At 41.1% G+C, this 27,386-nt stretch overlaps 1 protein-coding gene across 1 annotated transcript; it reads right to left on the reverse strand.

Moving 5' to 3' along the window:
• Positions 1–571: 571 nt before the first annotated feature.
• mtnr1aa (melatonin receptor 1A a) lies at positions 572–27,386 on the reverse strand. Its single transcript, XM_071538298.1, has 2 exons — positions 26,999–27,386; positions 572–2,236 (listed from the first exon to the last, which is right to left on the reverse strand). The coding sequence occupies exons 1-2, from the start codon at positions 27,183–27,185 to the stop codon at positions 1,368–1,370; spliced, it is 1,056 nt and encodes a 351-aa protein (XP_071394399.1). The 5' UTR covers positions 27,186–27,386; the 3' UTR covers positions 572–1,367.

Below are 27,386 nucleotides of genomic sequence, written 5' to 3' on the forward strand. Positions count from 1 at the left end.
CTCACGCCTACAAACCCTTTTTTTCACCTTGAAATTAATTTACATACAGAACCTGATAGGCACAGTACAGTGCTAACACACAAATAGGCCAGCGGATACACAAACAAGATGCCTGAAGTGTATAGAAAATTCCACTAGCATATTCATCGGTTGTTTAGAGCAGGTTTTACAGCTAGTGACGATTGTGTTCCACTTTGGCTGAAATCACATTACCCAGGCAGATTTGTAGCAGAGCTGTCATGGTTGATCCCTCAGCCTTGGCAAAATTATAAATCGAGAGGCCCGGCCAAAGAACATCAATTAATGGTGTGCATTGATATGGGACTCCCTGAAATAAACTGGCTTTGGCAAAAAAAGGACAATCAAAGCATATTTGCTTTCAGAAGATGATTTGTTTGTTGTCTTTTTTTTAAACCAAATGCTGTTGATTTAAGGAAATATTAACATTTGGAGAAAAGGACTGGTCTTGCATGTACAAAAACTAACCTTATAACCAAATGCTATTTTGTGAATAAATTGGACACAAGACTATATCAGATCCTCCATCAATATCAGATTTTATTTTGCATATGAATAACTCCTCATATATCCATGCATACAGTACAATGAGCTCACAGGGTTGCAGAGAGAGAGAGAGAGGAACAAAGAGAGAGAGAGGAACAGAGAGAGAGAGAGCGAGAGAGAGAGCCAGAGAGAGAGAGAGAGAGAGAGAGAGAGAGAGAGAGAGAGAGAGAGAGAGAGACCATTCTTACTAAAATATGTATTCCACCTAATGAAAGGGACAATTTTGCAGGGTATCATAAAACAGCAGCAACCCACATTGCTTGCACTCAATGAGTGTTACAGTGTCACAAATATGAGGCTTTTAAAATCGGTTAACTCCATGAGAAACTTTTGGTTATGTTTACGACCAAGATTTGCAGATATTTTTTAATGGCCTCATAATAACTTTTTTTTTTCATCATTGGACTTGAACTGTGGGTTAAACAAACCTGATATATTGCTATATATCTACATAATATTTCATACAAAATAAATACTTATATAATGCATGATACATGGATTCATTTATATCATCACTGTAAACATGAAAACAAAAAGGACATCATATATTTACTGTACTATAGGTACTGCAGAAACAAACAAAAGTGCTTCATAAAAGACAAAGATATATGCACCCCTGTTTTACTGTGATTGTACAGAGGTGAGATAGCACCTAAAGACAGTCTGTGGACGGTTCAGAGGATATAAGCTGTTTCGTATTTATATTTGGTACTTTTCTCCGTCAGCATATTATGATTTTTTTTTTTACTTAGTCACAGCATTTCCTTTCATGCCCACCCACAGTGTTCCTCTGAATTTTTAGTTCAGACTGAGTCCACTTTGACCTGGTTATTGTTGGTCATGAGTGGCGAAGGTTTACTCTTGAGCCTCTCACCTGCATCGTTGGAGCTGTCCTGGAAGAAGATGCGTGCCGTGCAAACCGACACTACAATGCGCTTGTACTCACGGCGAAAGTTCTGGTTCAGCACACCATACACAATGGCGTTAAGGCAGCTGTTGAAGTAGGCCATGAAGTAGCTGGCCACAAATAACCACTCCGGGATGAGCGGCACCACTGCCTCTGGGTTGATCGCCACCGCCAGGCCGATGAAGTTGAGCGGCGCCCAGCACACGGCGAAGAGCACAAACACCACAAACATGGTGACAAAGTTCCTCACGTCGTGCGGCGTCAGCTTGGGCCGATTGTCTGGCTTGACCCGCCTCCTCACCTGTATGACCAGTATCCAGATGCGCAGGTAGCAGTAGGTGACAATCATGATGGGTAAAATGAAGTGAAAGAAAACCACTGCGATGGTGTACGCCGAGCTGGCGGACTGCTCGAAGGTGCAGGAGTACACTCGCGGGTCATATTGCAGTGAACCCACAAAGAGGTTGGGCACGATGGCCACCACTGTCAGTGCCCAGATCAACAGCACATAGCACACAGAGTTTTTGTCACTGTACAGCTTGTCGTACTTGAGGCTGTGGCAGATGTAACAATAGCGGTTGATGGCGATACCGGTGATGTTGAAGATGGAGCCGATGACGCTGACGCCCATGAGGAAGCCGCTGATCTGGCAGTGGACGTAACCCAGGTTCCACCCATTGTGGAAGATGGAGGTGAGGACCAGAGGGTACGGGTAGATGGCCACCACTAGGTCTGCCACAGCCAGGCTTACCACAAAGATGTTCCCTTGAAGACAACACACACACACACACACACACACGCACGCCCACAAGAAAGACAAGGAAGGACACATTAGTCACTGGCAATAGAACCACAGGTTATTGGTCATCGAAGCAATAGAGAAAAAGACAGAGTGCGCATTACCCACTGAGCACTGGACACTATGCTTTAGCTCTCATGTATTATATCATGTTTGTTGGCTATGTATACATCAAGCAGTAAATAAATTATTACATATCATAATCATAAACACAAATATGCACCAGAGAAGTCCATATGTACAAGATAATGCTTTATTTTTGTCAAATACCCCAGAAGATGTAGTCTAAGACGCAGACATCTACTAAACTTTCACTTTCAAACCATAGCCTAATTTTAGCCCAGACGTCTATAACTACTTAGATGCCAACAGCTAATAAACGTTAAATTGCTCAGCAAGTGATTAGAATAAAAGCCAATTTCAGAAGTTGCTGGTACTTCTCCCACAATGGCTCATTCAGAAACAATTTGACTCAGAGATATCCATTTGTTGTTACTTGAGTACCACACAGCAAAGGGCCTCAAGGCTAGATGTTGAGAGGGAAAACGTCTGCAAGTTTGTGTGTGTGAGAGTTTGTGTGTATGTGTGCATGTTTTCCCCTGATGAGTAGGCGTGTGTGGACCTTGTGATTTTGGCAGACAATGAAAAGGAAAGCATCTCTATCACTAAATAAGGCATATTTCTAATTGCCACCAAGGACTCAACATTGTGTGTGCCATGCAAACATGATTTACTGGTCAAGTGGTAATAAAGAGCACACAACTGAATTCTTTGCCCCATAACTGATGGGGGGAATTAGAGACGGCTTATTGGAGAAGAAGACATGGAGAGGGTATGGACAGTGGCTGTAAACAAATCCACAGCCTCTTTCAAGTGAAACACATGAAGTGCACTTCACAGAGGCAAAAGAACAAATATATCATTATTTTCCAAGGAGGCATGCTCACTTGTGTGTGTGTGTGTGTGTGCACCCACACACTGCTGTGTCTCCAATTATGCAGAGGTCAGAATTTCGTTATGCTAGATCTTCTGAAGAGTGAACTGACCTGGGGATGGAGAAGAGAAGGAGCCTAGCATTTAGCCGCACAGCAATTCCACAACTGTCACCTAAATCAGTGGAATGTCTGTGGTAGGTAGGTTGCTTGACTAGGAAATTATGAAGGCTAATGATGAGCCCAGATTCAATTCAAGAGAGACTGTCTATGTGACAAACCCCTGTCACAGCTGATAAACAGCATTTCTGTCAGATGTGAGCACAGCATACATCACTTCAATCAACACGCTGAAATGGCCATTTCACTCCTGCACCGCAAGTTTGGTCCGTCAGTATCAGATGCAGTCCCCAGAGGTTTGGGCGGACCTGTCAGTCTCGCCTGAGTGTCAGAGGCACGCTACAGGTCTGCCTGCTGCCTCTTTACCTGCCATACATACCAGACATTCTATTGCCAAGGATTTCGTACTTTTAAGCTTTGTCCTTTTATATCTGTCATTCAGGTGCCCTCTATAGGGAATTAGGTGCACCTGCTGTTGTCACGAGACCCTATGGCTGCTAGAGGGCTTTACGTGTGTGTGTGTGTGTGTGTGTGTGTGTCTGTGTGCAGAGGGGAGGGGTGGGTGCACTTAGTGAGGCCCCATGCACACTGCTAACATGAAAACATGTTTCCCACGTTCAGAGTGGGTATAGAGACAGGGTGGAAATGCTCAACTTTAAGGGACTCCTGAAGATTTCACTCCCTCGGCAATGCTTTACTCTAGCAACCGTTACAGGATTTTAAACTCTAGTCGCTCAGTAGTAAGAGCCTTGACCTTGGCAAGGTTGTGTAGAGACAGGCCTACAGGCAGCTGGCTCTGTTGGCTCTTGGACTGCCCAAGGCCTCTCTCTCTCTCTCTCACTCTCACTCACTGTCTGTCACTGTGACTAGTTCTGTGATTGACGCATCACTCAAAGTTTTCATTTAGCTTAAGGAGAGATACAGCTCTGGTGCTGTGTCCCTTTTCCATTTCTCCAATCCCACACTTTCGGCCAATTTCTGTTAGGATTTAGGTACAAGTGAAGCTCATCTGAGCATTTTTTCTACCACTGTAGCTAGCAATAAATTCTGACACAGACTGTCAAGCAAAAAGGTAGTCAGTGCATTCACACAGTATTCGGCTCCCTTGACTTTTGCCACATTTTGTGGCGTTGCAGCCTGAATTCAAAATTTATTATATTGAGATTTTTTGTCAAAAAATGTAAGCAAAATACCCTATAATGACAAAGTGGAACAATTTTACACAAAGTAATAAAAATGAAAATTAAATACAGAAATATCATGGTGAAATAAGTATTTGTTCAATATTTTGTAGAAGCCCCTTTGTCAGTGATTACAGCTTTGAGCGTTCTTGGGAGCCTGCATCAGGTTGGCACATCTGAATTTTGGGATTTTCTCCCAGTTCTTCCTTGCAGATTTGCTTGGTCAAGTTGAATGGGGCAGCATCTACAGTATCTTCAAGTCAGATTTCACAATGGGATTCAAGACTGGGCTTTGACTGGGTCGCTGAAGGACTTTCACATTCTTGTTCTTAAGATATTCCAGTTTTGATTTGGTTGTAGGGTCATTGTCCTGTTGGAACAAGACTGTTGCCCCAATCTTTGGCACTCTGAAGCAAGTTCTCCAAGAGAATTTGCCTGTATTTGATTGCATTCATTCATGAATCTTTTCTTTCAGGAGTGGCTTCCTTCTGGCCATTCTACCATACAGAGATTTTTGATAAATAATCATCAGTAATGTGGATATAATGACTAAGTGGGTAAAGACAAATAATAGAACTGCTAGAACAGTCTGGTAAGTTCAGAAAATTACATCACTTTACTGTAATGCAGCCTTTGAAACCAGGAAAAGACAACACTTATGCCATATCACGATATTACGATATCCAAAATCTAAGACGATATCTAGTCTCATATCACGATATCAATATAATATCGATATATTGCCAAGCCCTACATCTGAGAGACCATATATAGACATAAGTGTTTTGTTCTAAATCATGTTCAGTCAGTGGAACTGGCCATAGATGGACTCCAGTCAAGTCGAAGAGATATGTCAAGGACATCCAAAGGAATTTCAACTCAACTCAATTTGTGTCACTGCAAAGGGATTGAATACTTGCTGACTCAAAACATTTCAGCTTTTAATTTTTAATTCATTTGTAAAAAAAAAATGTAAATAAAAATTGTATTGTTTGTAGGTCATTGAAAAAACTTTAATCAATCAATCAATTGAATTAAGGCTGTAACACCACAAAATGCTGAGAAAGTCAAGGGGGTTGAATACTTTCTGACGGCGCTGTATGTGCAACTGAAACAGGCAGAGCAGATGTGCTCCGTGAGTTACTGATTGCTCACTAAATGAGCTGTAAAGAACTGCCACACAACTGCAAATAATCCAGTGTACTTTCCTAAATGTCAAGAATGTCATACCTTATCACCTCATTGCTATGTAAGATTCTGTGGCTCCATGCAGGATGTGATGTGCATGTGTTGAAGGCTGGCACCAGGTGGAGCAAGTCTGAACACGTCAGCCTCAAGAAACTGCAGCCTTATGTTCAGACTGTACTAATGAACTAGACATTTCAATACCCAAGGTCAAAATTGAAGGCTAACTGCAGACCCTCGCATGGAGAGGTCAAAGTGTGAATGTGCAGCAAAAGGTTGAAAGGGCCCTTACTCCATCACCCTCGGCAGAATATTATGCAGAACTTTCATACTAATGTATGTTAATGCATGAAAACTACCTCAGGAATATGAATACATTTCAATATGTCACATATGTATGCTGCTTTTAAATATGGATAATAATGATCATGTAATTGCATGCATATCTCGCACTCATGAATTGCAATTCTCAACTTAATATCTCACCTTTCTGCACCTTTTCATTTGGTATGAGAAAACATTCTCCATAGTAAATTTGTTTCTGTCAATAATGTGGTCATGACTGCTTATGCCTCATTCAGAGATCAGTGACACTGGGCCTACAGTTTCAAAGGACTTGAATAAGGATGGGTGCTGGATGGATGAGATGATAGGGTGCGTGTGTGTGTGTGTGTGTGTGTGTGTGTGTGTGTGTGTGTGTGTGTGTGTTGGAGGGCATTTAGAAAGGCATACTGGAATTCACTCACAATATCTCCCAGCTACCACTATGACACCAAAAAAAAAAAAGAAAGAAAAAAAATCTGATTACCACGGTACTCTGTCCATCAGCACTAGGTTGGCAGCTCCCAGTGTACACACAGTACAGTGGCAAAATGCACACTAAACAACTGTGATTTGGAACTTACTTGAACTACAATAATGAGAGAGAGAGAGAGAGAGAGAGAGAGAGAGAGAGAGAGAGAGAGAGAGAGAGAGAGAGAGAGTCTATGAAGTACAGTACATGAGTGATGATGTCCCTGGGTCACTATTGGATTTGCAGATATTGTGTTTATGAATGAAGCCAGTGACAGGCGTGGATGATGAGAGTTTCTTGCCAAGTATAATCTCCTCACTTCTCTTACTGAAGCTATTTCCAGAGTCTAGGGTGAATAAAAAAGCACAATGATCATGCATTAAGAATAAAAAATGGTCTCTGGATAACTGACAAAATGTGTCAATGGTCTGCTCCATTACTGTACCGAGAATTTATTTCCAGCCGCTGGGAGAATAGAGGAAAAAGGCAGTGGCTTTGAGGTGGATTTAGGTATGGGCTGGTTTATACTTGCCCTGGTGTGGCAAAGGAAAGCAGGGATTTACAAGCTGACCTTAAGTGCCCTCTCTGGGAAACACGTAGCAACCGGATACAACACAGTGGAAAGCAGCATTATTCATTGCAAAGCTGATTCTAGTTGACATGAATTTCAGTTTTAAGTAATGAACTTCCATCACACTGACAATCTGACAAACCCAGAGCAAAGATATTTTAAATGCCTGTAATCAAGTGTTCATAAATCACCACAGTTAACACTGACACACTTTAACAGAAACATGAAAAACAGTTAAGAAAATGGACCAGAGTGATGATGACAACAAACTGATTTATGCAGGCTGTATTTCAAGACTATTACCTAACTCATGACATTCAAGAATGTTCACACTCTTGTGTAATTCTGTAACTCTTTTCAGACAGAGCAGGTTTCCCATTAGGCAGCAGATGCCTTCAGGAGAGAGACTCACAAAGTCCACTGTCTACCACAGCCTTTGAAACAATGAGGCTTTTTCTTTCTCCAATAAGCGTGGAATATTGCTGATTGCTACACATTTCTATGGAACTTTCACATCTCAAGCAGTTATTTTGTCTTCGCTGTATTTCAGGAAAGATTAACAATGAGTTCCTGTTCTTATGTCCTATGGGTTTTAGTACTGGGATGTAACTTAAGTGGGATTTGAACATCATCTTGGATTAAATGAGGCGTACCACCTAACTGGCTTTCCCTTGTCAAACCCAGAAGACTTAACTGCACAGTCTCAATCTCAAATTGTTGGACCTCTTTCTTACAGGCCACGTTGCAGTTTTGAGGATCATGTGTTGTGAAAATACCTGTCTGGCACGCTTACTTTCTCTGGTCAGGGAGCAGAGATGACAAAACACCACGGGTGGTGTCACACTGGATGTCAGCCTGGCCCCCACAGCTGGTGGCCTGACACAGCCTGACAGGTCCAGTCACGTCTTCCAGACACAGCCCCCTAGACAAGTTGTCCAATGTCATGTTGTCAATCTGATTACGCAGCCTTCATGTGTCATGAACCAGTGGCAAAACAGGGTAAAAAAAATCTTAACCTGTTGGTCAGACCGGGCAAAAAAACAACTAGCTTTACAGCTCTAATATGTCTAGGTTAAACTGCTGTAATGCTTTGACTGCATGTTTATTATTGTCATCTATAATCATAGTCACACATACAGAAGACATGTACTAGCATTCAGTATGTGCAACTGTGGCACATAATGAACACCACTTTCCATCAGACTGATCTTGATGAACATCAGGTCATTGTGTGGGGGATACTGTACTTAGGATCCCCTGGGGTAACTGAGTTGGGTGAACCATGTGGCCATGGCTCTTGTAGCTGCTGGTGCTGCTAAGATTTACAGTCACCCAGCTGCTCCCCAGTGAGCCGAGCTCTGTAGCTCAGCTACAGCATCAGAGATTAAGTATGAGAAATACACAAAACACAACATGGAATGAGCCCTATGTGGCATATCTGCTGTCCTCGTCTCCCATCCAGCAGCATCAATGGAGAACACTAAGTAGGACATTAACTAGGACATTATTACAGTGCCACGTGCAAAAATGATTGAAACTGATATAGCATCCCCCGCTTTCCATTGCCATCAGAAGCTAAGTGCATCTATGAATAAAGCTATTACTCCTGAGTTCCAATCCCATCAAACTCTCTGTGTCATTAATGCGTCAGGTTCAAAAGATTTTAATCATTTAGCTGACACTCGTATCCAGAGTGACTTACGGTGAGTGAGCAGGTAGGCGCTCTGTGTCTTGCTCAAGGACACTTTGACAGGGCAAATGGCTGCGGGGATTGAACCTGTGGCCTGTATTCAGGGTTCGTACAGCTTTTTAAGAGTAAAATTCAAGCACTTTTCAAGCACTTTCAAGGTACCTAAACCAAAAATTTCCAGACTCTCGAAGCCTTTATCAATCTCCTTTCTGCAGGTTGTGCAGTACGCCTTCCTTTCTGTGGCTCCTCTCTGAAGCCATTTTTTAATATTTTTTGTTAGCCAGCCAGTTGTCATTAAAATGACAGCCTGGCATGTTGCTAAAGCAATGACAAAATCCACCTGTTCTCTAGTAGCTGATGAGCAGGTACAATAGTTAGCTAGCTACCTTCAATGTGCATGAATGCACAACGTCAAAGGTCAGTGGACGCGCGCGCAAGAGCAGATGGTTGCCCTCATGACACGGAGCGGAACAGAAAAAGGCCCCTTTTCATTTCGGCACCCATGTCAGTCAATCTAGCTCCTTAAAAGATTTTTGGTTTACATGAGTGATTGTGTAGATGAAACGTGTTGAAAATCAAGCATTTTTCAAGGAGTATATTCGAATTCAAGCATATTCCTAACCTTGAAAACATAACGGTTAAAATTAAGCATTTTCCAAACTTTCAAGACTTTGTACGAACCCAGTGTATTTCAGATCTGCCACCCTGCTGCCCATAAAACAATACAAGACTCTCAAATGAACAACAATTTAAGTCAATTTTACTTTTTCAGACCAATGTATCTAAATCTATTCAAACTTTATTTTATTGTCACTCGAGGTTGTGTACTGTCAGTTCATGTAGAACATTTACACTTCAAATGATTTGGATTGACTGTACATTATCTATTACGTTGTCTATTCAAACAAATCTGTACAAAACAAACATATGGCTCTTTGTTTGAAGACTTCATCTTATTGTTCTCCCCTCCCTGAGGTCTGCTGAAATGACGGCCACTGCTCTGTAGAGATTGGCAGGTGTGTTGTTCCTGATCTGGGTGCTTTTTGTCTCTCTCCAGGGGGAAGCAGACTATTATTTCAGGGGTTTTTTTTATTTCCAGCCCTTCCATGGCCAGTAATTGGCTTCTGATGGTGGTGTGCAGGAAGACTGAGGCCAGGGATCACTTGGTAGCACAATCAAACTGACAAGCATCATTGCAAAAACAGTGGACCTTTACACACCCATGCACACACACACACACGCACACACACACACACACACACACCACTACCCCAACGGCCACCACAAAAAGGATAGCGGCTCTCAATCCTAGTGGTTCCGTATAAATTAGTTTGACTCCCTCTGTGTGAGAATGCCTTGAAATGCAAAGAATGGGATGACAGCACCTCAAGATAGAACAGAATAGGGAATATTAGCTTTTTGAAAACAGATTTGTGAGAAGGTTCTTAACCCAACTGCCATGACCACAAGAAAAGGAACCTTTTTCCCCCTCCCGACATGGCACAGTATTCCCCAGGTGCATGCGGTCTGAGTGGTGGAGTAGCTGTGCATGTGTCTGAGAGGCAGACCAATGCAGTGCCTAGTAGGGGGCTGATGGCTTGACCTAGATAGGGGGAGACAGACTTAAAGTTCAGCAAGGACACACAGGTTAGGCTTGGGTACGGTGTGAGGTAGACCACTGCCTCACACACACACACACACACACACACACACACACACACACACACACACACACACACACACACACACACACACACACACACCATTGGCTAAACCAAAGCCATTGATTGTGCTCCACTCTATAGATCCCCCTATAGATCCCAGTGTGCAAATTGTATCTAAAGTCACCAAGTCTTTGTCTGATTGCCATGTTTATTTCACCACTGTGTGCCTCAAAACACATGCAATAGATGTAGTCAGACTTCAAACAAAATGCAAACATGCATGTGTCAATTCATTACCAGAAGACAAAGTCAAAATCGGTGAGAAAGACCCCAAAATTCAGGTCAGTTATATAAGAGTATACAGATTCAGCTTATGGACAAAGGGCCATTGTATACTTGAACAGACACTGTGTCTGCAGATGGTCACATGGAGGGAGTTGAAACGTCCCAGTCACTCTGATACTCCTACAGGTTAGTGGATGATGAAGACATGGAGTCTTGGGGTCTTAAAACCATGTATGATGCAACATTTGATGGGTCAAAAGCCAGGCTGAAGGCTGACAGTGTTATGGTACAGTTTATTCTGTTCCTGTCGGTGGACATGCAGCCTATTGACAAACAGTCAAAACACATTAAGTGTGCTGCTCAAAGACTAGTTGAGAAATGGATGAGACAACAAAATGTTTAGACAAGGCACACACACACACACACACACACACGCGTGCGCGCGCACCACCACCACCACCAACAACAACAACCAATTACAAGGTGGCTTGGATTCCCATTTGCAATTACCAAGCAGCTTGATCCTGTTGGGAGATTGGATTGATCCCATTTATGCCATTTAGGTCCCAGCAAAGGGAGTATTTAATGTGGAGCTACTGCCACTTGTTATGAACTGAACACACAGGTTACTGAAGTAAACTAAAACCAAAGCAAAGCTAAACCAGAATCCACAATGTTTTTGTTTATCAAGATTTTGGGTATATTCACATACATACAGTACATTTTTGAGTTGTTTGATTTATAGAGAGAAAATAAGCGTTTTGGAAATTTCTTAACTCATAATACATATAATCATTACTACGTTTAACAGCTTCCAAATACATGTGAAACTCATGTTTAGCTGTAAAATATTGTCAGTCCTTATATCTAAAGCTAATTTCTGCAATACATTTTAAAGTGAAAGAATGTCTTCAACCCTGTAAATCATCATGTAAACAATGCCAGAGGGAGGCAACAGTGTTTCAACAGAGGGGGCTATTCTGCAGTTATGGATTGGGCTTGGTCATGAAAAAAACATTTAACTTGAAATGAAACTAATCATCAATATACTTAAACTTAAGTATATCATTGTAGATCTATGATGGCATAGCCTGATGTCATCTATAGTCACAGTCACCATCTGTGGGTTAGCACATCATTCTTCTGACATCTGAATTGATGCTTACCCTGGATTATGGCACATCAAATCCTGTGTATTGGTAAACTGAAGCTAATTAAAATAAAACCTAACCCTAACCCTATCCCTAACAAACTTCAAATCAAAATTAACAACAAATCAAATAGGTGTGAAAGACTGGATTTTTTTTTTCACTGGACATATCGTGCTACACCAAATAAATAAACACATTTTTATTAATTAATGTAAGATAGAGATCCATCTGGCACAGATAGCTAGTATAGTAAGAGGAGAAGAATCTCCTTGAAATTCTGAACTGCAACAGTATGTTTGGATAGAGAACATGATAATGGCCTGTAGCTTGTATAAGAATATTACTATCCTATTCAATTATGTGCCTTACCTATGTAACTGCACACGCTACTGGCTGAAGCCAACAAGCTTTAGTATTTTTATAAATATACATAATATATATATATTGTTACTATATACATAGGAAAATGAGGTCACACCAAAGCTTTAGCATCTGTTGAGATTTTTATGTCTGATTAGTTTGTGCAGCAGTTACTCCCATCGTCCTATCTGACACCAATTGACCTAAAAGAGCTCAATTTAATCTCCTTATACTGTGGTTGGGATTTGTATGAAAATGAGTCTCTATTTTTTTTTTCAGCATTTTTTCTAAATGTCATGTTTTCACTGTTTTGAGACTTACTTAAATTAGTAAATTGCCTGATTTACTTTGAAAAGATGAACCATATTTTTTATTGCTGTGGTTAACAGCTTATCTTACTATTTTTTCTGAGTGTCATTGTAGCTATAAGCTTTGGGCCCAGTCTCTAATTTACTATTTATGTAACAGCTCTGCTTCAAAGTCATGCCAATACCAGCCAGAATGTCATATTTTCACTAATCCCTATATTAAAAACCCATTATCTTTTATGCATCATTAATGTATTCCTCATTCATCTGTCCCTCACCCTCACACCCTGTTCAGCCAGTCCTGTCGTAACTATCATGACAAGTTCAAAAGTTCCCCGAAATGCACTGAACAAACATCTGCACATAGAAACACACACACACGCACACACACACACACACACACAGACCCAATCATAGCTGCTTGGGAAAAAAAGAATTGCATGGACACAGGAAATACACAGGATGATAAGCACAGAGCATAAACACACACAGAGCGGCTGAGCGAGTGGAGAGATAGACACCAATCAGCCACCCACACACACTTGCCATACAAACCCACTCTCTTCCAGTCTCTCTCTCTCTCAGACACTCACAATCACAAACATTGCATTATATTCTGCAATAATGACATCTAGTTTCAAGAGTTTTTTTGCACCCCCCCCCCTTGAGATTGCCAACAACATGCCCTCAACTTCCTCAAGGAGCTTGTGGCAGACAGGCTGACACCGACTATGAACCTAAACACGGAAGATGCTCCCAGAAAACCTCACTCTTCATGGTAGACGCTTCCTTAGCAGATTCATATTCTAAGGCGTGTTGCAAATAGAACATGGCATCCTGGTGTATTTGTGTTTTGCTTTGTGTTTTGCCAAGGGTTTTCGGGGAGGGGGGGGGGCTAGACTTGAAGGATGCAAGGAACGAAACAGAGAGTCGAGCCAAATTCGGCAACATATATGCGCACGCAGAACTAAACTACACAATCCTGTGCAAAATAACACACACCCCACCCTCCCAGAGATGAACACATACTGTGCATTCGCATACATTCACAAACGAGTGTCCATACACACACACACACACACACTATATGCACAGTAGTGGCCTGAAAAGATAACACAGGACAGTAATTGGGCGTCTGAACAGGCTGGTTTATATGGAATTAAATGGAGACAAATGATGAATGAATTATGAATCAGTCATTCTGGATCTGGTGATACAGTAGTTAGGGCTCTGTACAGAACAATTCCCATCATCTGCTGCGGCCTTTCTGAAGCTTAATTGGAGTTCATTACAAAAGATGGGGAGGAGAGATTCTCATATTCTTCCACTTTCCCCCACACAGCTGTCCAAACCTTTTCCTCCCTCTGCAGGAAAGCTTCTCACGTCCAGCCTCCCCCTGTTTGGGTACATGCATCTACTATGCATCTCTGTGCCCCCGTTCACTCAACTTGTGCATTTCATCAGCACCCCATTGGCTTCCCAGAATCATGTCAACATCTCCCTAGTCTGCACTCTAGTTGTATCACATACAGTCCAGTGGGCCTTTTTAGCACAACCTTGACCCCAAAACTAGAGCTGGCTTCACTCTGCTGCGTAAAAGAGACAAAACAATCCGTTCCACCACACCTTACCTCACATTCCTCTATCTCTTACTCCATGTGAATCTCATGGTATGGTTTGCTGGTCTCGTTATCCCATGATTTTTTGACGGGAATTTCTCCAAACCTCTATCGTCTGAGGCGGAGGTGTGGCTGCACGAGATTAACTGCTGACTTCTGTCTGTACAGGACTAAATGCCTTTACTGGTCCACATCTCCAAATTATACAAGTTTCTCAATACTGTTCAATAGTTTGTTTGTTATTCTTTAGGTGTGAGTAGTTCTTAGTAGGCTTGGGCGATATCCAACATTTTCTATCGCAATACTGTCCCACCAAAATATCAATATTATCACCGTTTGCAGGTTGGGCGGATAGGGCTGATTGTGGAAAAGCGAACACACTTTAAGTAAAATGATGGGGTTTTCACTGCCACTATGATTATTTTTGTTTTTTTTACTTACGGCCCAAGCCTGGGTCTCTGTCTTGATAACTCTGCTGTGATAACTATGATAACGATAAAGTGTAGATGCAGCGTTAGTGTAGTGCGAATGATGTGTAGGTGACTGTACATCTAATCAGTTCTCACAGCAGATATTCATTCATTCATTCATTCATTCAAACCTTTATTTAATCCTCTGGGATGCATTACAGGCTGGTTCTAGGATAATATAATGGGAGGCGGCCACATGATAACTCCAGGACATAACCGCTCTGGCCTTTCCTGCTTTCCACTGACATCCATGCCAAGTTCCTACACTTGCCCTTGTTTAATAGCACAAGTGATAGTTACATCAGATCCTGTGTGTTGGTAAATGTTTCATCATCACTAAGTGGTCCATCTTATATAAGTACCCACTCTTCATCTACTCTTTTTAGATGAAGAGTGGGCAACCCACTCACCAAAGGTATTTATTTTTTTCTATTTTTTCAGACAGTTGGAAAACAGAGAGAGAGACAGAACAGGGGGAGTACAGGAGTGGAAGTTCTGGCAGGAGAAGTAAGTCCACTAAACTTCATCCCTCACCCACACATACACACATATTGAGGCAAAATTCCACCCTTGGATACTCTTCTGCTGTTATATATCATCGATCTGTGATGTTCAGTACATTCCAGGAGTCATTTGAGATGTGTTGTAATTTACTTCTTTTGTGTTTGCACTTTCCTTCAACCTGCCTTGTCTATTTCTACAGTTAGTGGTTTCCACATTCCTCTCTTTTTTTTTCAGCTCTTTTCATTCTTCATTTTTCTCCGTCTTTCAAAAGAAACAAAATAAAGTTCTGTGAGCAACCACAGCAAAACTAAACCATCTGATCTGGCATTTGATACAAAGCGCTGCTTATTCAAATCTTTGGCAGAGCAAAATATTGGTTTTCTAATAAACATCCTGGAGTAGCTTAGATATCACATATACACATACACACATACACACAGTGCAGTGTTCTCCATAAAATGTTTCAGGATCTTCTCTTTAAAATACCACAAGCCACATGAGTTTATTTGTCTCAGAAAAACAGGCTTGGAGCGGGTCACTATCAGTATAAACATCCAACTTCCTACTGCATAATTCCCTTTTGCTTTTGGATGGCACCCAAAGAACGCTGGATGGAGCCCAAGCAATGTGTGAATGTGTCTGAAAGTGTGGCAAAATGCATGAGTTAATACAATAATCACAGGGAATGTGTTTGCGGGCCATTAAAGGAGAGCATACTGTGATGCAGAAGTCTCACATACCGAGCCCTTCTCATTAGAAGGACGTGCAGGACTCAACTAATGACTTTGCAAACGTGGTGGGCCAAAAAGAATTTGTTATAATCTGCCTGTCATACCTCTGCACTGCAAAATATGATATGAAAATATGTATTATCATTGACACAGTTTGGCTCAAGAGAAAAGGCCGTCTCAGAGAAAATCTGAAATCAGGGTCCTCTAATACAGAATGGCTCTGCAGGTAAAACAAAGTGCAAAAGTCACTGACATGTATCCACAGCAGCAGCCCTCCACAAACACAGGCCATTAGCAGAGTGGATATTGAAAAACAGTTAAGTGATGTTAAGTGATACAAAAAGAGGGACAAAAAAGATACAAACTAGGACTCTGTGGCTGTATATTAGAGATCTATTAATGGCAATTCTCAGTGGTTATTGGACTGCTTTGAATGGATGAGTAACAACTGGGTAATGTTAAGATTGATTGTTAGATAATAACATAATAACTACTCAATATTGAGCATGCCTGAATCATAACAGGGACAAGGAGTGTGCAGACATGCTACTATTTGTTGTATCTGTATTCTGATAAAAGTGGAAGTGGGTGTGGTTGACTGAAATGTTAAAACTCCCCCACCCACCCATGTAATCATTGATATTGCTATTATGGAGACTATCAAAGCGTTAACTTGTGGTTTTACAATAACCTATCAATAGTAGTAATTAAGTGTAAAAACAGATCACTTCCTTTTAAAGCTTTAACAAACAACAGCCTAGATGTTATGTAACTATAAACACAACCATGAACCGCCATGACCATAAACAATTACAAACATGAAAAAAATCTCCCCCTATCTTCATCTTGCTATGGTTGCTATGAATTGCACAACCTGCCAAACCAACCCTTACCCCTTAGTGGGAAAAAAAAATCTTAGAGATGAAAAGAGATGTTTTTGGATAAACTTTTTAACAGCCCTTTCATTTTCATCCTTTTTGTTAAATCTGCATATTGGTATTCCCTGGCAGGAATAGCCTTTATCTTTGGCTACTGTGTCCCTCCACAGATTTCTCTAAGTTGTATTTAGTGAAGAGCATAGTGTGGGGCGATGTGGAGACACAACACCCTGCTGTACTGAACAGATTCAGACAGAGAATCTTGATCCACTCCCAGTAACTCCACCTCACAAAGTCTATCAGCAGAGCAGATCAGCAGGGACAAGAAAAACAGAAAAATTGGCCTCACTAATGGTAAATTAGTAATCAAAATAATTAGACTTTTCCCAGAGGAAAAAAGCGGACAAACAAGCGCTCTCTCTTTTTCTGTTGTGGGTCTGTGAGTTTGTAAACAGAGAAACACAGACATACTCTGCCCCCTTCTCTTCTGAGTTCAACTGAGAAAAGACAGTCAAGCTGTCAGTTAAATAGATTTCTCCATGACTACAGGAAAATACGGTGGCCCAGAGGCACACAACACAAACAAAACATGGCAACACAACACCAATAACGCTCAACAAAACAGCATGAAGCGTCATTAAGCCGCAACACAACGAAAGTGAGAGGCGGACTTGTCTTCAAAATAAAAGTTCAACAGTTTAAAATATAGAAAAGTGTAAAAATATAGATTTAAACCAATTTATTTATATTTAATCATCAAACCCAATAAGTGAGAACTCAGATTAATGTTACAAAAAAATACCATAATAAGAAAAATAAGAAATATACCATAATAAGCAGCATTTTTTCACTACAAATGCTGCATACAGTATATTAGACTGCGCAGCAGCCATACAGAACACAGACTAAATTGGACACTGCAAAGGTCACTTTTCATTGCTACTGCAGAAGGTATATGTCAAAACACTCCCATACTCCTAACATTTCGGCCCAAGCAGTTATAGAAAAATCATGACAGTCCCTCAAAATCAGCAATAAAATACATAAAGAAGAATAGATAAAGTGGCAAATGTGCTCTTCAGAAGCTAGGTAAGGTAATTAATTAATTTAGGGTATTTCATATGCAGCCTTTGTCTTTGAACTTGAAAATGTTGCATATTATGATATTTTTTTATCATTTTGACATCAGAGTTCTTGATTTCAATCTGAGTTCTTGGTTTAAATGTATATTTTTACACATTTAAATTTTAATACTTTTATTTTGAAGCATAATGCATTGCGCTGCCTTGAGGCTTAATGTTGTTGTGTTGTGGTTTAATGTTGTTGTGTTGTGTTTTAATGTCGTTGTGTTGTGTTTTAATGTTGTTGTGTTGTGTACTTGTGGGCCACCGTACGCATACTATTAAAACATCCACATAATATTTTTAAAAAATCAGAAGGAAAACATATTTGTTTAAAGGCATTACTCATGTTTTGCCGAATATGGTAACAGGGACATTATTCAATGAACTCTATTGTACAAGGCAGGCACTACCTATCAATTACATTTTTGAAGTAAAAGTCAGAAATGCTAGTTATGACGTTATGACGCCTAATGAAACTAACAGAGAACATGGGGGCGTCCTGCTGGCTCAGTGGTCTAAGGTGCAGGCCATGTAAACACAGTGTCCTGGGTTCAAATTCAGTCCAGGACCTTTGTTATATGTCTTTCCTGTCTCACTCCACTTTCATCTGTCTAATAATGTCAAAAAATAATATATGAAAAAGAAGAAACCAACAGAGAACGGTTCTTGCCATTGGTTATGCCTGAATACAGTTCATAAAGAGTTTCAAGGGAAATAGATTAATCTTCTCTTGTGCCGCCCCACAAAATTAGACTGATGGAACAATTATATTTCACCATGAAAGTCTTCCAAAATAAGTCTTTAATCATCGGAATCAGTGCATTTTTTTAATGTTGAACCCACTTTCAACAAAACTGTTGTGTGAAAGTTAAACTTTCTCTTACAATTCATTGTGTCATCACTAATTGTGAGGCTGCAAGTCCTATTTTCATTTTCTAAAGGAGTTTGAACATGTTGGGTAAATACTGACGTCTCTCCTCAACATATGCCTTCCTCACCTCAAGGTCATTATTTGAATCTTGTGCCCTGCCTCTTTCTCCTTGCTTTAAAAATGTGATTTTGATAATGACGCTGTGATAATGACGCTCCAGAGTGTGAATGCAGGTCGGCGCTGGGTCTGAATGATAGATAACCATGCGGAACACAGACAGTAGTCTGATAAGGCTGAATGCGGTAGTGTTCAGAGAGGTGCATTGGATAACATTCATGTGTCTGCCATAATAATCATCATTACATGCTATTCAACTGAATCACCGTGTTAGCACATAGAGGATGATACGACTCTCTGATAAAGCTGTTTACTTATTAGTTCAGTGGGTAAACCCTCCCCGTTATTAGGGTCATCAACTGCGCAATAACAAGAAACACAGACATGGATAATTGTGGGGAAAAAAATTGGAAGATAAAGAGGTCGGTTTGTCTGTGCTTGTCTTTATCTAGGGAGGACTGACTGAGCCTGCATGCTGTTTTTTAACATTCATACAATTTGGCCCATTCACACACGGAAGCTGCTGATTACTACCACAGTAGAAGGCACCTTGACAGTAGAACTTAAGGGAAGTGAAAGTGTTTCTCATTCACATTTCCTGCCCAGATTTTACTCAGCTGGTCTGGGATTCAAACTGGCACCCTTCTGGTCACCAGCCAGCCTCTCTAACTTCTAGGCTACTCCCGCCCCTCATGTGCGTGTGTGTGTGTGTGTGTGCAATCAAATAGTTTGCTTCTCTACAGTAGCCACTCTACAGTATGCATGTGTTATGCATAGTTCCCCTTGAATGAGCATTAGGTTTTACTTGATCTCACTGCCCCAAGCTTGCCATGTGCGTCATCCCCAGCTCCTACCAAGCAGAAAGGTTTGCACTGTATAATATTGTAAATGATTAAAAATAGCACTGGAAAGAAGAGCAAGAGGTGGGAGAGGAGGTGGAGTGGGGGAGGGGATGGGATCTTAAATGACTGCAAATATGCCCTTGTATGTACAAGTATTTATAGACTCATTATGTCCTCCTTTTGAAGTTAAAGCATGCTCTTCTCTGTGTGCGTGTGAATGTGTGGGACAGAGAGAGAGAGAGAGAGAGAGACAAAGATGGAGAGAAAAAGAGAGAGAGAGAGAGAGAGAGAGAGAGAGAGAAAGAAAGCATGCACAAGGGGTCGCTACAGAGGAGACCAGATGCCAGATGCCTGTTCTTAATTCGTCCATACCAAGCTGTTCATCGTCAAACACAGCACTTATTAAAAAAAACAGGCTTTATTCATTTCTTGTGAATCTGGAATCCAAAGGGTTTGTGCGATACCTGTGTTATTGCCTGGCCGGCTTGACGCAAAGCACTATTGGCAGAATTCGGCTACAGGTATGTGGTCTGACAACATAACATCCTTAGAGAACGGTGGGGGTGTTGGATCAGAGTGATGCAAGCAGACAGGGTGTCATGGAATATGAAGCCTGGGAGGTCAAATTTAACTGAAAAGAAAGAAAAAAATGGAGTGACTGCGTCTTAGGGTGAGTGAGCTTGGGAGAAGTACAAAGGAGATGGAATGGGGGGAGTGTAGACTGAAATTAGGTGTAAAAGTTGAGAGGGGAATGCAAAAACGCTATGCAGAACGCAGACCAGAAAGAGAAAGTGATGTAAGGCCTTCTCTTCTCACAGTTTTACTATTAGAGGAGAAATCTGGAAAAAAAATAAAGCCTACAGACTACATTCATATTCTAAACGCGAATCAGATATGCTGAATGGATTAGTGCAGGCATGCTTTGTGTGTACATTTGATTCTGCAAATATTACTAAATCATTAAATAGGCATAAAGCTGATGCACCCCATCGAGGGTAAGTCAAATGAACACTTGCTGGGTCAATCTTTCTTTGTCAGATGACCCTGGAAAGAGGCCTAAACCCAGCAGGAAAACTTAGCACCTGCCAACAACAGGGCCACTGTGCTCAAATAGAGAAAAACAGACCATTTTTAACAGAACAATTTTCCCATGATTGTTACTATTAAGGTTACAAAAACTCACACTCAATTGCCCAGGATGAAAGCATCAGGTGACTAAAATGCCAATTCAGTGTCATTCTCACAACAAAACAAAACAGAACTACTTTCTTTCCTTTACTTTCTCTCTCTCTGTATATCTGTCTTTGTATGGCAGTCACGCACTTATCTACTGTCTCTCTTTTCATTCTTTATCTCTCCGATCATGTATTGTTGTAACATTATGAACATTTCTCTCTCTCCCTCTCTGTGTCACTGAACACAAGGCAGCAGCAGCAGACAAGCTGGACAAGGTTGTCAACACAAACACTGATAGCATCATACACACAAACCCAAAACCCGAAGCACAACCACACCTTAATTTGAATTTGGGCAACTGGTTGCCAGAGTACTTGATTACATCATTGTGTGTTCAAACGTTTTAGCTGTTAATCAATTTCTATCCTTATGGTGCCAGTTAGGGCCAAAACCCCTCTGACAGGAATCTGTATAGAGTAGAGCTGCAGCCCTGACACAATTAATGTAACCGTATAAACTCTTTAGTAGGAGTCACATGTTTCAGAAGAGACTGGAGCTCTGGGAAAAAGACAGTTAAGGCTGACTGTAACTTATCAAGTGCAAAGCTAGCAGGCCCTACTGTTTACTGTCCTGGAAGACAGGAGGGCATTAACTGATCTATAGCTGGGAGTTAAGTGCCTCATGAGTAAGAGAAGGCGATCCTTTCCTCCTCCACTCAACTTTCATTTATGCAGCTTGGGCAAACTACGAGTTAATTGCAGTGTCATGACCTGCCGTCTGTTTTGGGTCCCCAGTTAGTCTGTGTTGTTTCCCCACTGAACCTTTTCCTTTCACTTCTCATAAGCTGCCCCATCATGCCGTGCTGTTCTGATGCCTATCGCAGCAATCGCCACAGAAACTGACAAACCCAGCTTGGAGCTGCGGTTTGAGCGTCTTAAAATGTCAGATGGAGCACAGTGGGAATGAAAGAACCCAACCAGCCAGCCGCTGAATAATGGCTTTAATTAAACAAAGTTGTAAAAGGCGATTAGATAAATGTTTGCATAACCTATTCGCTTCTTCAAAATCCTAATATAGGAGAGGGTACACCCTAGGTAGGATCTACTCATACTCAAAGACACTGGATCAAATCCAAAACCAACATTCATCATGCTTACTATTAATACAAAATATAAGACTGCTCTGAGACGTCTTTATTATACTGAGAGTAAATCTTGTATTATACTGAGAGTAAATCTTGACAATGTATTGGCAATAAACATATGGTATCTGCAGTACCTCTTATGTCAACTTTAGCATGTGAGCATAATAAGCTCTAACCTTTGGCCTTTTAAGCTATTGAGGGCCCCTTCAATAACTGGAGCTCTGAGGCCCACTTGAACTCTTGAATAACACTGTTGCATGACTTACTTTACAGGAGATCTGTGCTAACCTTGAACAAAGGTAACACATTGTTATTATAGTCTGGAATACACCATATCCTTTCCATAATATAGTACAACATATGGTATATATAGCTCAGCTCCAGATCATCATATGTAGCAAATGAATTGTAATGCTGAAATTAATTTCTGGCATAACAACATAAGTTCAACTTTTTAGTTACAATGTGCTATCCTCTGTCTAGTCTAAGCCAAAAAAGGTACAGCAGGGTTCACAAACAAGCAGGTGTGTCATCAGAGGAAACTCTGGGAAATCTCGATATAGCCAAGTGACGCAGATATTTTTCACGTTAAAGTAATAAGCTGCGAGATTCTTGTTTGTCTTGATTTTGGCGACACCTTTGGTGATAAGAAGTCATTGCTTTGGTGTTTTACAGTATGTTGGGCCAATGCCTACAGTGAGCCCTCACTGTAATAATAAAGACACTAAATGTAGAAACACTGTTGTTGCTTCTGTAAATGTAAAACACATCACTTCCTTCCAGCAGAGGACTTTTCCAGAGAAAAAGGAACCCCCTCACAGGTGTTTAGATCAGCAAATGTGAAAGCTTTCATGAACTGGCTATAGGTTGAATCACTACTGCATGGTATTAACGATAGGGAGAAGCGCAAAACAGACATTTTTATGAAAAAGTTGCATTTTATTACTTAAAGATATTTTTGTACAGTCTTTTGGCAATGCAGGGAGTGCACAGCCTCAAATAGTATAATAAGTAGTAGCGAGTGAACACAGCCATCCAGGCAGGTGGTGCAGACGCTTCCTAAGGACAGCATGAGTCAAGAATTTGATATTGTTTTGACAACTGCACTGAGGTTGCCTGCAATTATTACAAAGAAAAGAATAACACTGTCAGTTTTCTGTGCCATGCCAGGTATTTCGGAAGTGAAGCATTCAAAACAAATGACAGCTTGCCGACCAATTTCAACCCCTAAATGAGTCCAGAATAAAAGGAACGGCATCCACACACAGACTCGCTAATATCTGATATTTTCCAGTAGACTGAGCAACAGTCAACCAGTCAATGAGGAAAATGTTTTAATTAAATACCATGTTGAATTAGATATATGGTGGTTTAAAAACAGGCAACAGTCAATACCTGCGTTTCTCAACTTTGAATATGAAGGACACATGGTCACATTCTTTCCTATAGCTTTGTTCTAGCATAACGGATTCACCCAAGACAGGCACTGCTGCCCAGTTAAATGTTAAATCGCAATCATGCAAGGCTGGAACAAATATGTCCACCCCTGAGAAAGCCTGGTGTAAAGGATTACAGTTTCTCACAAAACAAGTTTTTTCAAACGGCTTTCCTCATGATGAAAATAAAACAGGATGCAGTGGAATCAACATCTACAGTATCATATCTACAGAAGGGGATTTGTTTTATTTTCACAGTCGTCTTTTTGTTAAGCCCCTCGGTGCTGAGCCAATTTCCGTTTAGAACCTCCCGACAAAGCCAATGGATATTTAGAGACCTAAAACATTCATTTTAATTGGAGACACACGCAAATGCCACTTAATTCTGCATTAAATGCTTCAAAATATTCATTACGCTAAGAGCAATAATAACAGATACTAGAGGGGTAATGAACGTGAATGATCGGAAATAACATTCTGTCGGCACATAGCCAAGGCACGCAACACTGGGAACGGATAAATTCTTTGTCACACTCGGAAACAGACAGCCCCCCTAAAACGTGGGGCTCTTTGGTGTATTCTGCAGCAGCAGAGCTCTGGATTTATCTGCGGTTCACAAGGGGCCTTGTCACAGAACACACCAAGGTATCCCTCTGCCTGTCTTTATCTGCCACTTAAGGTTTTGACTGGTTGGTGAGTCACTGTTTCAAGTTTCCTCTGCTGCTCAGCTTGTGAGGCTCTCTGGCTTGATAACACATTTGAGCGCTATATATTCATCACCAAACTAAAGAAAACAAGCACGAGAGATGGGGCTTTTTCTGCTAAAATTAGATTTTTTTTTAAAAGAAGAGACATCTAGCAATATGAGTCACACAACCAAATCAGGACTCTTGCTGATGCTTTCTTTCATTCACTCACTCACTCCCTCACTCACTCACTCCTTAGTTGGGCCATTTCATGCACTGAGGGTTTGACCATGTATAGACAGCAGTGGTGCTGCCTGCCATATGTGACCAAGGAGCCTGCCAGGCCCTCTGCTGAGAGTTTATTTCAACACTCAATACTTAATGTCACCCTCTTGTCGGACTGCTGAGGTGCTACTGTGCACCTCAAACAGCTTATAGTTCAAGCCAAGAACATTTCTGCCCTCTCATTTTGTTCACAGATGAGAATCCATCTAGTCAACAACTGGAAATGGACTTCTTGGAGCAGAGAAAGTGTGGAGGCTGAAACCAGTTTCTGTCCTGGCCTATTAAAAGTTTACACTGCTGTTGAAGCCAAATCAAACTCGTGTTTACAACATCTATCCGTCCGTCCATCCAACCAGCAATGAATTCCCATGAATCATATCCAGTATAACACACAGTAACAGCCCACCTGTCATCATGACGCTACAAAGTGTAAAGGGAAAAGTTTCTATGTCTATCAATATGTCTGACAATCCACATACAATTTGCCCATGCTTTTGTGTGGCACGAGTAGAACAGAAAAGAGCCTGAAGTTAGGCATGCATGTCTTCAAGAACCCAACTGGAAAATAGCAAATGTGCCTGAAATGCCTGAACCCGAGGAACCAGGGACCACATAGGACTTGTTACTATTCATTGAAAGCTGTTGCGAAACACGATTAGACTGAGTTTTTTATTTTGTGGGCTTCTTTTGATCTTAGTAACAGGACCACAATTAGTGTACTAAAAAAGACAAATGGATTATATGATGAGATGAAATTAAGGCTGTATATTTTCAAACATCAATGCCAATGGATGAATCATTTCAGCTGGTAATACAAAACCATACATTTGGTGTTGGGCATCAATAAATTCCACTGAGATAATATAACTTGATAGCATGCTTGATTAAAAAAAAATCCAGCTGCTGCATTATGACCTCCTTACATTTAATTAGGCATAATTAATGGAACAACTTCAAAGATGCAGTTCCCTAAATTTATGTCTCCAGTTGTCACATACTTTGTTTCTGCAATTTTACATCCCACGACATACCAAATCACACCGAATCTGTAATCTCTTCCGCTCCAGTGCAAAAATCTATTTTACGTGACAGCTAGAGCTACAACTGTGTTGCGTGCGCCACTACTAAAAGACCCAAATCCAGGGCAGCTATTGCACAGTTGCATGTGAGGGATTATCAGAAAGCGATGGGTGGAGAAATCCCAGGAAGAGGCAATAATCATATCCTCACACAAAAGCATGTAGAGATAACACTTAATATTCAACGTAGGGCTATTTCTGCTCTACCGCGAGCGATGATGGAAATGTATTCTGACCCCAACATTTGCGCGGTGAGTGAAACAGTGATGTCAGGAGTGTTTTTAGCAAATCATCCTACCACAGCCTCCAAAATGATGACAGCCATGATATGATGTGTAGCTGCCAGTTAGTGTCTGTGGGCCTTAGCACGACAGGCGCCTCTTGGGTTTTCAGAGGAGCGCGCTGTTCCTCTGTACACTATTAAATTATGAGCGTTTTACCAGCTTCACTTACCGGGACAAACCCGGTCTGTCAGTCTTGTTGAAACCCAGAGTGCACTAAAGGGTCCCGGATTTAACCCCCATACCATGCATCCCCTATCATAATTAAATTCCTTCTCAAGCAATTTACATAAAAACGCACATATTGCCAAAGTTCCACCATCGAGCTACTTGCAAAAACAGATGTTGTCTGTATTATATCAAACCTCCCGACAGAAGAGAGCTTGGGAAGCATTAGTCTAAGCATCGACGAGATAAATGGAGGGCTTTTCCCGTGGCTTCAGACAGTGTCAATAATTACTGTAGTGTTTCTCTTCGGTTTACTCTCCTCTGTCTGCTTAGCTGTCTGTGCTTCGTATAGGTCGGTGAAAATTATTTTTATCAGCTCCAAAAGTATACAGGCTACAGACTACAAAGTCAAGGTTGATTTCGATTATTATAATAACGAATTATAATAACACATTTTAGAAGGATACTATACTAATATCACGGCGAAACAATAAGTCCCTATTATAGGCTAGTGATACCACAGGGAATAAAAGATACGAGCGAAAACAATAAACTTGCTATTAAGTACCGCATACATACTGTAAGTCCTAATGGGATATCAAAGGAGTGTTATGATAATTTTGGGCTCGTGGAATGTGGCACTGCCTGGTATAGACTGACATATATGGCGAGGACAGGCTATAGGATATTCTGATCTCTAATACCCTATACTCGCTGGATCTGGCTGAAACACCAGACTCCATCAGTCTCCATTAATGTTTTTAACACTGATGGGTCGTAAATACACGTTTGACATTCTAAAGCACGTAACCATTTGTACTAACAACAAAAACACAATCACCCCGAAAACCCATTATGATTCACAGCACTGTATTCACATCAGCTTACTCTATCCCAATCGGTCAGTCTGTTAAACACAGATACACATTTATGAGTCTAGTTCTGCAAAAGATAGATACATATTTCTGAGTCTCCTCTTTTTTTCCAAAGCAAATGAGTTTATTCATGCGCGCGTGAACTCCAAACACTGTCGGCGCGCGATGCACCGACTTGCCACACTCGGACTTTTTTACTCACCTGCGTTCCTCAGCTTCTTGTTCCGATACACGGAGAAAATCACCAAAAGGTTGCCCAGGATGTCAACTACGATAGTGAATATGAGGAAGCACCCCAAAGTTGTTGTAACCCAAGGGGGGCGATTCAGGACGCTGCTGTCATTCGGGTCAAGCGAGGAACTGTTCAGGTGAGACCCATTTATAACCATTGTATATTTTCGCGAAACTTTCTCACTTAGCTAAATCAACGTGCCGCGACTCCCATGTGTCCTAGAATTTAGATTTTGGAGACGCCGGTGGTGTGATATAGTCTCCCGCGGCTTTCATCCTCTCCCTGTTGACTTTTCCAGCTCCCGCCGATTAACTCTGCCTCTTCCCTCAAGTCGCTTCACTGTCACTGCCTGTCTATA

This window comes from Centroberyx affinis, unplaced genomic scaffold (assembly GCF_046629955.1).
Source record: "Centroberyx affinis isolate AG114_WGS23_722 - 3 ecotype Tasmania unplaced genomic scaffold, CSIRO-AGI_Caff_v1 ptg003249l_1, whole genome shotgun sequence".
NCBI classification, from domain to species: Eukaryota; Metazoa; Chordata; class Actinopteri; order Beryciformes; family Berycidae; genus Centroberyx; species Centroberyx affinis.